At 68.1% G+C, this 13,742-nt stretch overlaps 1 protein-coding gene across 2 annotated transcripts; it reads right to left on the reverse strand.

Moving 5' to 3' along the window:
* Positions 1 to 104: 104 nt before the first annotated feature.
* Positions 105 to 11,560, reverse strand: SORT1 (sortilin 1). Of its 2 annotated transcripts, none has more exons than XM_075174473.1 (20): positions 11,466 to 11,560; positions 9,677 to 9,736; positions 9,322 to 9,395; positions 9,078 to 9,180; positions 8,776 to 8,940; positions 8,462 to 8,535; positions 8,185 to 8,234; positions 7,817 to 7,947; positions 7,547 to 7,691; positions 7,012 to 7,167; positions 6,726 to 6,832; positions 5,621 to 5,723; positions 5,360 to 5,528; positions 4,480 to 4,670; positions 2,930 to 3,119; positions 2,690 to 2,806; positions 2,424 to 2,532; positions 2,040 to 2,146; positions 1,675 to 1,798; positions 105 to 1,547 (listed from the first exon to the last, which is right to left on the reverse strand). In XM_075174473.1, the coding sequence occupies exons 3-20, from the start codon at positions 9,351 to 9,353 to the stop codon at positions 1,533 to 1,535; spliced, it is 2,088 nt and encodes a 695-aa protein (XP_075030574.1). In that variant the 5' UTR covers positions 9,354 to 9,395; positions 9,677 to 9,736; positions 11,466 to 11,560; the 3' UTR covers positions 105 to 1,532. The 2 variants fall into 2 exon arrangements, with proteins under 2 accessions (XP_075030574.1, XP_075030575.1); XM_075174474.1 differs by having other exon boundaries at positions 7,817 to 7,944; positions 11,466 to 11,532.
* Between the last annotated feature and the right edge of the window lie 2,182 nt (positions 11,561 to 13,742).

The following is a 13,742-nucleotide window of genomic DNA, read 5'->3' on the forward strand; positions in this document are numbered from 1 at the left end:
CCCCCCCCCGAGCATCCCCCGGGTCCCCTCCGGCATCGCCCCTGCAAGGGGTGACCCCCCCATCCCCATCCCCCCCGCCCCCGACACAGATCAGGGCACACAGGGTCCGTTTTGGTTTTATTTCTAATAACCCAAATATTGCAAATATACAGAAAAATACCAGTACAAAGTTATAACACATCCAGGTTTATTTACAGGACTCTGCACTGGTCTGGGTGGCCCCCCCCCCCCCCATCCCCCCCAGCCAGGCCGGAGGGGGGGGGGATCGGGGCCGGGGGGGGGGGGTGCAGGGCTATGGCTTTTAATTAGGGGGTTACGCTCCGTCCCCGTCCCCCGCTGAAGCACATGCAGGAGGTGCTGGGGCCGCGGCCCCCCCCCATTCCGCTGGCACTTGGGGGGCTGCGCTGGGGGTTGGGGGGGGGGGCAGCAGGCTTTGCACAGTCACTGAGGCGAGAGCGGAAGCCAGGTGTCATGACAGCACGGCCGTATCGCGATAGCCGTGGTGGGTCGCGAGGGGCTTGGCGGGGGGGGGGGGTCTGGACCTCCCCATCCTGCTGCACCTCCGTCCCAATGCACCCCCCAATCTGCAGCACCCCCATCCCGCGGCACCCCACGACCCGGCCGGGGTGGGGGGTCAGGCAAAGCCCCCGCATCCCAGCTGAGGGGGGGGGGGGGGGGGGGGGGCTGTTGTGGGGTGCAGCCCCCCCCCCCAAAGGGGATTTCCAGTGTAAGGAGACTGTACCAGTGCTGGGACCGAGACCTGGCAGGGTGCAAGCTGGGGGGGGCTGGGGGGGGGGCTGCCAGCCCACGGCGCCAAGGAGCGACCCGCCGCTTTCGGGGGGGGGGGGGGGGGGCTACTCTCAGCCCCTCCCGTCCTGCCTGCGCCCTGCCTGCACCGCTGCCGGCTGGGGGGGTGCCCAGGGCTGAGCCCCCCCCCCCCGCCCCCCCGTGAAGAGCTTCAAGCTTTAATTCATTATTGCTGCGTTTCCCTCGGCCAAGGCCAGCCCGGGGTGGGGTGGGGGGACCGGGGGGGGGCAAGAGCTGGGCCGTTACCCCATGGGGACCCCCCACCCCAAGCTGGGGGGCGCGGGGGGGGGGCCCTGGCAGCAGCGCAGGCAGCCCGGCTCGTATTGCTTTGGAGAAGAAACAGGCAGCGGGGCCCCCCAAGTCCCGTCCCCCCCCCCCCCCCCCCCGGCAGCGGTGACACCTCGGGGTTCGTTCCCAGCACCCCGGGGACGATGCGGCTGTTAAAGGGGGGGGGGGTCGGGGGCTGCTCCCCCCAGGGGCCGGCAGGTCCTACTCAGTCGTCCTTAAAATAAAACAGCCCAGAAAAGGGAAAAATAAAAGACCATAAAAGCCCCCCCCGCCCCCCCGCACTGGAAGGAAATATTAAAGTGGAGTTCAGTTAAACCCCATCGTCGTCGTCATCCCCCCCCCCGCCCCACCGGAGCGGGTGCGGGGGGGGCCCTGCCTTGCGCGGCGGAGCGTGCGGGCGGCGTGGCGGCGTCCCCGGCGTCGGCACCGCTCTGTCGCTATTCCAGGAGGTCCTGGGGGCGAGATTGAGACCGTCACCCACCCGTGTCCCCGGCACGGGTGCCACCCAATAAGACCCAGTGGTGGGGTGGGGGGGGGGGTGTCCCCGTAGCAGGGGGGGGGGGATGCCGGGGCGCTCACCTCGTCGGAGTCATCGTGGTAGCCGCCCTTGGTGGCCGGGGTGGCAGGGTCCAGCGCGTCTACCCCCTCCACGCCGTTGGCCTCGGCGTGCTGCCGCAGGACGGAGTAGCGATGGACCAGGAACCTGGGGGGGGGGTGAGGGGGGGGGGGAGGGGGACGTGACTGTGTTGCCCACACGCCCAGCGAGCCCCCCTCCCCCCCCCCAAAAAGCGGAGCTGGGTGAAGGCAGCGCGTGGACGCTCCGCAGCCTCTCCAGCGCAAAGTCAGCCCGGGGAGCGTGGTTCGCCCCGAGCTCTGGGGATGGGCAGTGTCATCCCTGTCCTTGGGGGGGGGGGGGAGCATCCAGCCACGCCTCAGCTCCTCACCTGCCCCCGCAGACGTATTTCTTGACGAGGAGGACTCCGGCCACGGCGGTGACGAGGAGCACGGCCACCACGGCCAGGATGATGGGGGTGGAGCTGGTGGACGCTGCCTGCGGGGAGAGGAGGAAGAGTCCAGAGCCTGGGGGGTACCAACATCCCCCCCCCCCCCCCCCCAAAAAAGCACCCCGGGTTTATCCCAAGGGATAAAAAGCTACGACGTTCCCGCAACACCCAGCCAGGATTTGGGGGGGGGCACAAGAGGCCCCCGGGCAGATTTAGGCAGGAGAGTCCTGCCCATCAGAAATCTCTTGGCTCCACGGGTACAGGCAGGAGATGGCCCCACGCCCGGAGCCGTCACCGCGGGCGGCCGGCGTCACCGTCACCTACCAGCTGGCTGGGGTTGAGGAAGTTGCTGGTGCATTTTTTCTTCATGTCCGTCTCTTCCCGGCTCGGGCTTTCCCCTCCCGAACATTTGTCCCCGGGAATTTTCCGATACCTGGAGATGAAGAGGTGACGCTTGGTGACCCCACAGCCGCTTCCCAGGGGATCGTCAAACCCCCATCCAAGATGATGGAGCAAGGATTCCCCAGGGATTTGGGGGGTTCCACCCTGTTCTTCCCCTGGCTCCAGCATCGACGTCGGTCAAGCTTTACCCGCTGGTCTTCAGCAGCTCCCGTCTGCCGTAGAGGCAGAATTCCAGGTCGTGTCCCTTCAGCTCCGGCTGTTCCACGCAGACAGACTGGTTCTCCGGGCGGTAGTAGCCAAAATCGCTACGGGAAGAAGGGGAAAAGCAAATGAGACCTTGCTCGGGGACCCCAACCGGGCTAAAGGAGGGTGACAACTGGTCCCCGAAACGGGGACAGAAGGTGGGAAGACGTGGAGATGGAGGCTACCAGAGGAAATCCTCCAGCGTGCAGGGACAGACGGACGGCTGCTTGGTCACCGTGTAGTCCCGGCCGTTTTGGCAGACAGAGGATTTGCGGAGACGTCGGTATTGTTCCTTGTAGCCCAGTATGCAACCGTCACTGGGGTCACTGGGATCGCTGGAGTGCGCCAGCCAGATGGTGTAGTCCTTGTCCTCGCCTGCGAGGGAGGGGGGGGCTCAGTGGCAGGGCCGAGGAGGGGGTCCCCGGGGACGGCACCGTGGTGGCACTCGGCAGGACGCTGCTCCGGGGGGAAGCAGCCTGGGACGAGCCACGGGAAACCCCCACCGCTCAGCCCGTCACAGTGTCCCCACGGTGGGGACCAAGGGCCACGCTGCCCTGGGAGAGACCCTGGGAGTCACCCGCACCGAGGTCGGGCGGCAAGAGCGTCCCCAGCCCCGGCTGTACCCAGCCCAGCCCTGGCTGTCCCCAGCCCCGGTTGTCCCCAGCCCAGACTTGGCTGTCCTCAGCCCCAGTTGTCCCCAGTCCAGCCCTGGTTGTCCCCAGCCCCACTTGTCTCCAGCCCAGCCCTGGCTGTCCCCAGCCCCAGTTGTCCCCAGTCCAGCCCCAGCTGTCCCCAGTCCCGGCTGTCCCCAGCCCCGGCTGTCCCCAGCCCCGGCTGTCCCCAGTCCAGCCCTGGTTGTCCCCAGTCCCGGCTGTCCCCAGTCCAGCCCCAGCTGTCCCCAGTCCCGGCTGTCCCCAGCCCTGGTTGTCCCCAGTCCAGCCCCGGCTGTCCCCAGCCCCACTTGTCCCCAGCCCAGACTTGGCTGTCCCCAGCCCCAGTTGTCCCCAGATCAGCCCTGGCTGTCCCCAGTCCAGCCCCGGCTGTCCCCAGCCCAGCCCCAGTTGTCCCCAGCCCTGGTTGTCCCCAGCCCCGGCGGTCCCCAGCCCCGGCGGTCCCCAGCCCAGCCCTGGTTGTCCCCAGCCCCCATGGTCCCCAGCCCCTGCGGTCCCCAGTCCAGCCCTGGTTGTCCCCAGCCCTGGTTGTCCCCAGTCCCGGCTGTCCCCAGATCAGCCCTGGCTGTCCCCAGTCCAGCCCCGGCTGTCCCCAGCCCCGGCTGTCCCCAGCCCAGCCCCAGTTGTCCCCAGCCCTGGTTGTCCCCAGCCCCGGCGGTCCCCAGCCCCGGCGGCTCCCAGCCCAGCCCCAGTTGTCCCCAGCCCCCACGGTCCCCAGCCCAGCCCCAGTTGTCCCCAGCCCTGTGCCGGCGGTCCCCAGCCCCCGCGGTCCCCAGCCCCCGCGGTCCCCAGTCCAGCCCTGGTTGTCCCCAGCCCTGGTTGTCCCCAGCGGTCCCCAGCCCCCGCGGTCCCCAGCCCAGCCCCAGTTGTCCCCAGCCGTGTCCCGGCGGTCCCCAGCCCCGCGGTCCCCAGCCCAGCCCCAGTTGTCCCCAGCCGTGTCCCGGCGGTCCCCAGCCCCGTGGTCCCCAGTCCAGCCCTGGTTGTCCCCAGCCCCAGTTGTCCCCAGCCCTGTCCCGGCGGTCCCCAGCCCCGCGGTCCCCAGCCCCGCGGTCCCCGCGGCTCACAGGCCCTGCTGAGCAGCTCGCCGAAGTCGATGGTGTAGGAGACCCACTTGCGGGAGAGGAAATTCCCCCGGAAGCCCCAGACGCTGACGTTCATGGAGCGAGCGCCCGGCTCGGACGCCAGCCCGGTGAAGAAGATGGGCTCCTGGGAGAACGCGTACTGGTACCAGCACTGCCCCTCGTCCGTCGAGAACCTGGCATGCGAGGGGTCCATCAGCGCCCGGGTGCTCCGAGGGGCACCTGGTTGGCCCCAGCCCCACTTGTCCCCAGCCCAGCCCTGGTTGTCCCCAGCCCCAGCTGTCCCCAGCCCAGACTTGGCTGTCCCCAGCCCAGCCCAGCCCTGGTTGTCCCCAGCCCAGCCCTGGTTGTCCCCAGCCCAGTCCCGGCTGTCCCCAACCCTGGCTGTCCCCAGCCCAGCCCTGGTTGTCCCCAGCCCCACTTGTCCCCAGCCCTGGCTGTCCCCAGCCCTGGCGGTCCCCAGCCCAGCCCTGGTTGTCCCCAGCCCTGGCAGTCCCCAGCCCTGGCTGTCCCCAGCCCTGGTTGTCCCCAGCTCCAGCTGTCCCCAGCCCAGCCCTGGTTGTCCCCAGCCCTGGTTGTCCCCAGCCCAGCCCTGGTTGTCCCCAGCCCCGGCTGTCCCCAGCCCAGCCCTGGTTGTCCCCAGTCCCAGCTGTCCCCAGCCCTGCTTGTCCCCAGCCCTGCTTGTCCCCAGCCCCGACTGTCCCCAACCCTGGTTGTCCCCAGTCCCGGCTGTCCCCAACCCTGGTTGTCCCCAGCCCCGGCGGTCCCCGGCCCCAGCTGTCCCCCCCCGCACTTTGCTTGGGGGTCCCCCCTCCCAAACCACTGCACCCCCCCCCCCATCGCGACGAGGGGAGCCCGTACGTACTCGATGACGTTGACGGGCTGGCTGCTGTGTTCGATGGCGACGATGAGCCCGCCCGAGTCCAGGATGGCGTAATGGTGTGGCCCCGCCAGCATCCGCGCCCAGGTGTAGCCCCCGTCGTCCGAGATGTAAACGTCGGGGCTCATCACCGAGATGGCCCCCCCCACGCTCCCTGGGAGAGGGGGACAACGTGAGGTTTGGGGGGGAAGGGGGGGACACGGATGTAACTACGGGCTTCTCTGTCCCCGTCACCCATCCCGGTACCGTGGGCGATGACGATGCCGACGGCGTTGGGCTCGGAGAGGGGAGCCATGGGGACGTTCAGCTTCTGGGAGATGCTGTAGGAGGCGTGGATGTGGAGGCTGCACTGCAAGCGCAAGAGGAGAGCCCGTCCAGGAGCCCGCGGGGACCGGGTGCACCCGTTAACTCCCCGTGGGTGCTGGGGAGCACCCCCAGGACCGCCCCCCCCCCCCAGCCTGCTCACGGCTTGCCATGCAGCCCCACAGTGTGACCCACCCCCCCACGGCGCCACCCACCCCCCCACGGCGCCACCCACACCCTCACAGTGCGACCCACACCCCCGCGGCGCCACCCACGGCCCCACGGCGCGACCCACGGCCCCACGGCGCGACCCACACCCTCACAGGGTGACCCACGGCCCCACGGCGTGACCCACGGCCCCACGGTGCCACCCACGGCCCCACGGTGCCACCCACGGCCCCACAGGGTGACCCACACCCCCACGGCGCGACCCACATCCTCACGGTGTGACCCACGGCGCGACCCACAGCCCCATCCATGGCCCCACAGCGCCACCCACACCCTCACAGGGTGACCCACACCCCCACGGCGCGACCCACAGCCCCAGGGCGCGACCCACGGCCCCATCCATGGCCCCACAGCGCCACCCACACCCTCACAGGGTGACCCACACCCCCACGGCACCACCCACGGCCCCACGGCGTGACCCACACCCTCACAGGGTGACCCACGGCCCCACGGCGCGACCACACCCCCACGGCGCGACCCACGGCCCCACGGCGCCACCCACACCCTCACAGGGTGACCCACGGCCCCACGGCGCGACCCACGGCCCCACGGCGTGACCCACACCCTCACAGGGTGACCCACGGCCCCATGGTGTGACCCACACCCTCACAGTGCGACCCACACCCCTGCGGCGCCACCCACAGCCCCACAGGGTGACCCACACCCCCACGGCGCGACCACACCCCCACGGCGCGACCCACGGCCCCACGGCATCTCCGGTGGGAGCTGCAGGATGGATTTGCTCGCCCCCGAGCATCCCCTGGGCAGAGCCAGGATACCCAGGGGAACAGCACCGGGACCCCCCCCCACCCAGACCCACCTCGTCCTTGCTCCTGGCCGTGGAGTCGCAGGTGGTGTTTTTGGGTTTCCTCAGCGGCACCCACTCCCCGCCGCGGTCAAAAGTGATCACGGACTGGATGGAGTTGTCTGGCGGGAGGAGGAGGAGGAGGAGGAAGAACCGAGGGGGTCGGGAGGACGCCCAGCACCTCCCCCTGCACGGGGTCACGCTCCCCTCCAGCCCCCCCCCACCCTCCCAACTCCCAGCACCCAGCTCCTGGGGAGACCCCAGTTTGGAGGGGAGGGGGGACGAAGATGCTGCCCCCCACCTTCGGAGAGGACGCTGGTGATGTAGATGCCCCGCAGGGAGGTGACGTTGGTGAAGTCGGTCTCCCCGCCGGTGGTGGTGTAGAGGTGACGCTCCAAGGACTTGGAGTAGACGATGCCGCGGTCGTCGGAGGTGTAGATGGTGCCAAAACCCGTGTCTGCAAAAGGGACACGGGGACAGCAAGTGACGGGGGGCGGGGGGACACCTGCTCCCACCGGGCCACCACAGACTGGCATCGGTACCAGCGAACCCCCCCCCACCCCACCCTGGGGTGCCTCGGGAAGAGGAGGGTCCGCAAAACGGCCCCAGCGTGGTCACGGTCCCCGCGCGCTGCAAAGCGGAGCAAAGCAACTCGCTAATTAGCGACACCTTAACGAGAAAAAAAACAACAAACCAACAACCTTCCTCCGAGAGTTCCCGCTGCGGGGAGAACCCCGGGCGAGGAGGTGGTTTCCTCGCTGCAGAGAGGTTTTCAAGTTGTCCCCAACCCCGGGACGCGTCCCTGTCCCTGTCCCACGCAGCCCGGTCCCACTCACCGCCCGGTTCGTCCACGTGCATGAACACCAGGTCGTCGTTAGCGGCCAGGATGGAGTAAAATTGTTCGTGGCCGACGGAAGGGAGCTGGGCCATGTTCCAGGTCTCGCCTTGGTCGAGGGAGACGTGAATGCGCCTCGTGGTACCCTGGGGAAGGGAAGCAGGCGTCAGCCTTCATCTTCCTCGCAGGGAAAGGGAGGAAGGGGACGCCGGGGAGAGCTGCGGGTAGGGATGAGCCACCGCCGCCTGCTCGCCGGGGAAGGGACAAGGACCTTCTCTGTCATGACGGAGGCGAAAAGAAAACGTCCTCCCAGGCCGAAGGAATAAATCTTGGTGCCGATGACCTTGAAGGCTTTGCCGAAGTCGGAGGTTTTCTTTAGCTCCAGTAACCCCAGATCAGCTTCTTAAGAAGAAGGGATGGGGGATTAACGAGGCCGGAGCTGCCTCCAGCTTCGTCAGCCGTCACCGGAGCTGTGTGTCCCCCCCCCCAATGTCCCAATATATCCCCCTCCCAGCTCTGGGTATTCCCAGCTAAGCCCAGCTTTTCTGCTGGGACCACCATGCAGAGAGTCCCGCCCCAGCAGAGCCCCCAAAGCAATGGGGACCCCAAAACCGCGGCTCGAGATCAAGAAGGACTTACTGCAGGAGTTGTTCAGGTAGGTGGTGAAGAAGATGGTGTCGTTCGCACCCCTGGGGAAGAGAAGGGGGGGGGGGGACGACACCCAAAAGCAGATGGGGACACGGTGGCCCAGGACGTCACCGCTCGCAAATTCCTCCCTTGCCGTGGCATCGCTCCGAGGGGTTTGGGTGGGTGGGGGTTTGGGTGGGTGGGTGTCCCCCTGCCTGCCTGCTGTGATCACAGCCCCCCCCCCCCCAAATCACTTCCCACCCCCCCTGCAAAGCGGGCAGCCACTCACCACTTGGCCAGGCAGACGGCTTTGTGGATCTCCTCCCACCTCTCCCCGAAATCCTTGGAGACCCAGAGGCCGTTCTGCAAGAGCCGAGAGGTCGGTTATGGTCGACCACCCCCTCCCCCGACAGCCTCCCCCCAACTCTGGGGCTGCAAACCCCCATCCCCAGCCATGTCCCCCCCCCCCCCCATCCACGTGCATCCTCCAGCCACGGGGACGGAGGCCAGGATACGCGGCCACGATCCGGCTCATCCTTGGGGAAGCAGCACCAGGAGCCTCCGTCAGCCCCAGCACGGGGTCCCATCCTGCCCGGCCCTTACCTCGGTGCTGAGGGCCAGCAGGCAGTCCGAGTTTTGGGGGTGGTAGGTGATCTGCACCAGGGGGTGGAAGGGCAGATCCGTCTGGATGAAATTCTTGGCGAAATCAGACGAGCGGAAAATTCTACCGCCGCGGCTGCCGCCGGAGACGTCGCCCGTCAGGATGACCTGGGTGCGGGGAAGGAGGGGGCTCAGCCGTGCCGGGAGCTCCAGAAGTAAAATCACCGCGACCCATCGAGCCCGGGATGGGGGGGGCTGCTGGGTGCAGAGGGGGGGGGGTCCTGGCTCGCCGGCACCCCTCCTACCTTTCCCGAGTTCTCCGGGCCGATAGCCATGCCGAACTCGGTCCGGATGAAGGTGTTGTTGATGAGGCCGGTGATGTCCTTGAAGGTTTTCCCGTAGTCCTCGCTGGAAGGGAGGAATCGGCCTGGCCGTGAGCCGGGGCGGGGACTCGGGGTGGGGGGGGGCTGCTCTCAGCCCACCCGCCCCCCCCGCACCGTGCCGGTCCCCGGTGTGCCACCCGCGGGGTCCCGAGGGTGGGGGGCTGACCTGCGGTAGAGTTTGGACTGCCCGAAGCTCATGATGACCAGCGGCACTTGGAACGTCGTCAGGACAAGGATGACCTGGGCAGGGAGAGGCGGACAGGCAGGGTCACACCTGGAGCTCCAAGGTCCCCCCCCCACAACCGTGGGCTCCCCCCTGTCCCCCCCACCCAGAGGGAAGGGCTGTCCCCTCCCCGGGCACCCCCCTCCCTCCATCCCAGCCCCGGATGAGTCCCCGCTTCAGGGGGGAGCAGCCCCACACCCCTCGGGCACAGGCGGGAGCCACTGTCGTCCCCCCCCCAGTGGGAACCGCGGTCGCTTTTGGGGTGAAGCCCCCCCCCCAGCACCCCCACGGTGCTTACCCCCGTGCTGTCGCCCACCCAGGAGAGTGACACGGAGCCGCTGAGGTCATCGAAGATGCACTGCGAGGGACGAGATGGCAAAAACCCTCCTACAGCCCGGGGGGGACGAGCACCGGACCCCCCCCCCCCCCCAGCAGGACATCCCATGGCCACCCCCTCCCAGGGGACACCGGAGTCCTGGTGCCTTCCCCTGCCACCCACCCAGGAAGGTGACGCTAACCTGTCCCCACGGCACACGGGTGCGGGAGGGTCCCTCACCACCCCCCCCCACCATGCTGGGACCCCCCACCCCACTCAGACACTGGAAAAGGCTCCCACAGCCCACGTCCCCCCCCCCCATCCCTCCGGAGCAGGCAGGGTGCCTGCAAGCCAGAGACCGCCTGGGTGGCACTGGGGGACACTGGTTTGGACTGGAGCAGTGGCTGGGAGCTGGCAGCTGGGGGGGGGGGGGCGGTTGGGGACACTGGTGGGGTGCCTGGGGACACTGGTGGGGTGCCTGGGGACGGAGCTGCCCGCAGCAGGCAGGGGAGAAGGGAAGCCCCGCGGCGGGAACGGGGCCACAGCCGTGGCCGTCCCCATCGCCCACGGCAGGGAGGGGACCCCACGGTGTCACCGCGTCCCGCGGGGGGCATCTCGTTATGGGGGGGGGGGGGGGGGGGAGGGAAAAAGGGGAAAGAAACGTGAATCGGCACGGGCCCAGTCAAAGGACTGGTCAAACTGGGCTGGCAAACCCACCGCTGCGGCAACCGGCCGGGCCGGCAGAGCGGGCGCAGCCGGCGGCCGAGAGCCAGCGGGTCCCGGCGCGGGTCCCGGCTGCCCCGGGGAGCGGCACCGCCCCCGGGGTTAATGTTCAACCCTCGCCGGGGTCGAGGTCAGGATCCCCCTGCGGTGGTGCCTGCCCGTCCGTCTGTCCTTCCGCCCTCCCCGAGTCCGTCTGTCCCTCCGTGCGGGCTTGGCGGGGGGGGTGTCTGCTCCCCGCCGGGGGGCTAAGGGGGGGCAGGGGGTGCTCTGCCACCCCCCCGCCTGTCTGTCTGTCTGTCTGTCGCTGCTGATGGAGCCCGTCCCGCTGCAGCAGGTGCCTCTGTCTGTCTGTCTGTCTGTCTGTCTCTTAGGGGAATGGCTGTCAGTCCTGCCCCAGCAGGCGCAGGGGGAGCAGGGTCTGTCTGTCCGTCCCAGGGGTTGTAGGGGGGGGGTGTCTGTCCGTCTGTCTGTCTGCCCCAGGGGACGTGGGGAGGGGAATGTCTGTCTGTCTGTCCATCTGACCCAGGGGATGTAGGGGGGATGTCTGTCTGTCTGTCCATTCATCCCAGGGGATGTAGGGGGGATGTCTGTCTGTCTGTCCGTTCATCCCAGGGGATGTAGGGGGGATGTCTGCCTGTCTGTCCGTTCATCCCAGGGGATGTCGGGGGGATGTCTGTCTGTCTGTCCGTTCATCCCAGGGGATGTCGGGGGGATGTCTGTCTGTCTGTCCGTTCATCCCAGGGGATGTCGGGGGGATGTCTGTCCGTCCGTCCCGCCCCCAGAAGAAACCACCTGCCCGCGCCAGGCACAGTCAGGGCACGGGGCGGGGAGGTGTCCGTCTGTCTGTCTGTCTGTCCGTCCGTCCGTCCAGCCCATAAGGCACCGGCGGGGGCGGGGCAGGGGTGTCTGTCCGCCTGTCCCGGCCGCCGGGGGGGGGGGGGGGGAGGGGGGCGGAAGGGTCCCCGGTGCCCCGCCGCGGTGGCTCTGGGGGCGTCCGCCCGCCCGTCTGTCGGTCTGTCCGGGCCCGCGGCCCCGCCCGCCGGCTCACCTGGTGCGTGTTGTTGCCGAGGGCGGCCGGGACGCCGCGCAGGCCGCCGCAGGCCTCGCCGCCCGCCGCCGCCGCCGCCAGCCCGCCGCCGCCGCGGGGGGCCCGGGGCCGAGCCCGGGGCCGCAGCCCCAGCGCCGCCCCCACCGCCCCCAGCGCCAGCGCCACCGCCACCGCCAGCCGCGCCGCCCCGCGCGGCCCCATGGCGACTCCGGCCGCCGCCGCCGCCCCGCGCCCGGGCCCGCCGCCGCCCGCCCCCCGCCTCCCATTGGCGGCCACCGCCCCGCGCCGCGCCCTCCCGCCGCGCCCCCCCGCCGTGGTTGGCTGCGGGAGATGTCGCTCTGGGCCGCGGCACGCCTCCCCGGCCGCGCGCCCCGCCCCGCACCTTCTGGTTAGCCCCTTCCTTTGTCAGTCACCGCCCTCCTCTTCCCGTGATTGGCCGACTGTGCTTGCACGATGGGTGCGAGCCCGCCTTCTCTCTTTCGACCCCAGGCTCTAATCTACCTAGCGACAACCTTCTGATTGGCGGCGCGGCGAGGGGGAGAGCGGCGGCACGATTTTCTGATTGGCCGAAGCGACAGGTAGCCGGGGGCGCGCCAGCCCGGCCCCCGGCCCGTTCACAAAGTGCAGCCGCCCGCGTGTGCGGGACCCCCGGCCCCAGCGGGGCACGAAGCCCCCGGGAAGGGGGTCCCGGGGAGTGGGGGGGAGCAACTGGGGAAAGTGCAAGGGCTGGGGGGGCTGAGGTTGGCGGTGGGGCTCAGCACCTGGTTTTGGGGGTGCGCAGCTGGCAGGGGAGGGGAGCCGGGGGCCAGCAGCGCGTCCCCCCCACCCGGGCTGGCTCCCCCGCGGTTTCCCGTGGGCTGGTACAGGCAGAGCCGGGTGTTTTCGTGCCCGGTGACGGTTACACCCTTGCACATCGGCCACGTTGCACAAGCGGGCTGGAGCCCTGCCCTCCCCGGGGAGCGCTGGTGCAATACGTGAGGCAACAAACACCCCTGGCAGCCCCCCCCGGGGAGGAGGGGGCTCCGCACCCCCAGCTCAGGGGGAGAAGGGGAGCGGGAGCTCTCTGCCCCCGTGCCTGGTGTCCTCAGGGGGTCCCACCACCCCCAAGTGAGAGCCTCGGCGAGCTCATGGCCCTCCTTTCTTTTTTACAAAAAGGGAACCTTTATTTTACTGCTGTGTCATCCCTCCACTTTTTTTTTTTTGCCCCTTCCCTTGAAAAAAAGACAATCTAGAAGTTTGATGTGTGAAAGACAAGGAAACGCCCCCCCCCCGGCAAGCTGCCCGGCGGCATCGTTCAGCTAACCCCAAAAAGGGAGCGAAGGGGCAGATCTCAAAGGCAGGGCTCCGTCCCCCTCAGCCCCCTCTCGCATTCGGCCTGTTGTCCGCCTGGAAAGAGCTCAAGCTCTTCCCTTGCCAAGAGGGATCAGATAAGGAGCACAAAGCCTCGATTTTCATTTACGGAGAAGCCGCTCTCATGTGATGCTGCCACCAGCGAACCATGTGATGAGGGCAGGGCACAAAGGACCATTTTCTGCTGAGTGCCACGTTGGGAAGAATTAGCTTTTTGTGTTTCGTAGGACACAAACAAACCTAGGAAGAGCACTACCTCCCGGAACAGCAGGTTTTCCGTGAGGCAGGGTGGTTTACAACAGCAGGGACACTCATCGGTCTCCTTCCCAAAGGAGAAGAGGACACGCTCGAGCTTTGAGATGATAAAAAGCTTTGACGCACGTTAAAGATAAAGGGCGTTTCTATCTTCCACATAGACAACAGCTGACAGCAGCCCCAGTTTCACTCGGGGTGGTTTTACGAGGGTGACGCTTGGGGCGGTGCCCGGGATATCATCCTGGCCTGCTGGATATTCAGGAGCGGTGAGCTCCCACGCCGGAGCCGCCCCCATCGCTGCCGCAAGTTCATTTCAGGGATGAGGAGTGGCACCGAGACCGGGCACAGCGCTCCAAAGCTGCGCAGGCAGAGCCAAAGTCAGGCTTGTTTCCCTGCATTTAGGCTACAAGGAAGGTTTTCCCCGAAGGGTAAAGTCCATCAACTAATTATTTGTTGTATTTGCTCTTCCGCCTGCAGGTTATAGGTGTATTCAACCCATACCGCAACCTCAGACAGCGCCTGATGATCCAATTTGTTTCCTTTAGTGTGTTATGCAAAAAGGGGAGAGACTCACAGCAGGAACTCCTGAGAGGAGGGCGCTCGGCTGTTCTGAAAATTGAGGTTATTCAAGGACTGATCTTCCAGCCACGAAGAGCTGGCTTCCCTTCCTGC

The sequence above is a fragment of the Calonectris borealis genome, chromosome 26 (genome assembly GCF_964195595.1).
Source record: "Calonectris borealis chromosome 26, bCalBor7.hap1.2, whole genome shotgun sequence".
NCBI lineage: Eukaryota > Metazoa > Chordata > Aves > Procellariiformes > Procellariidae > Calonectris > Calonectris borealis.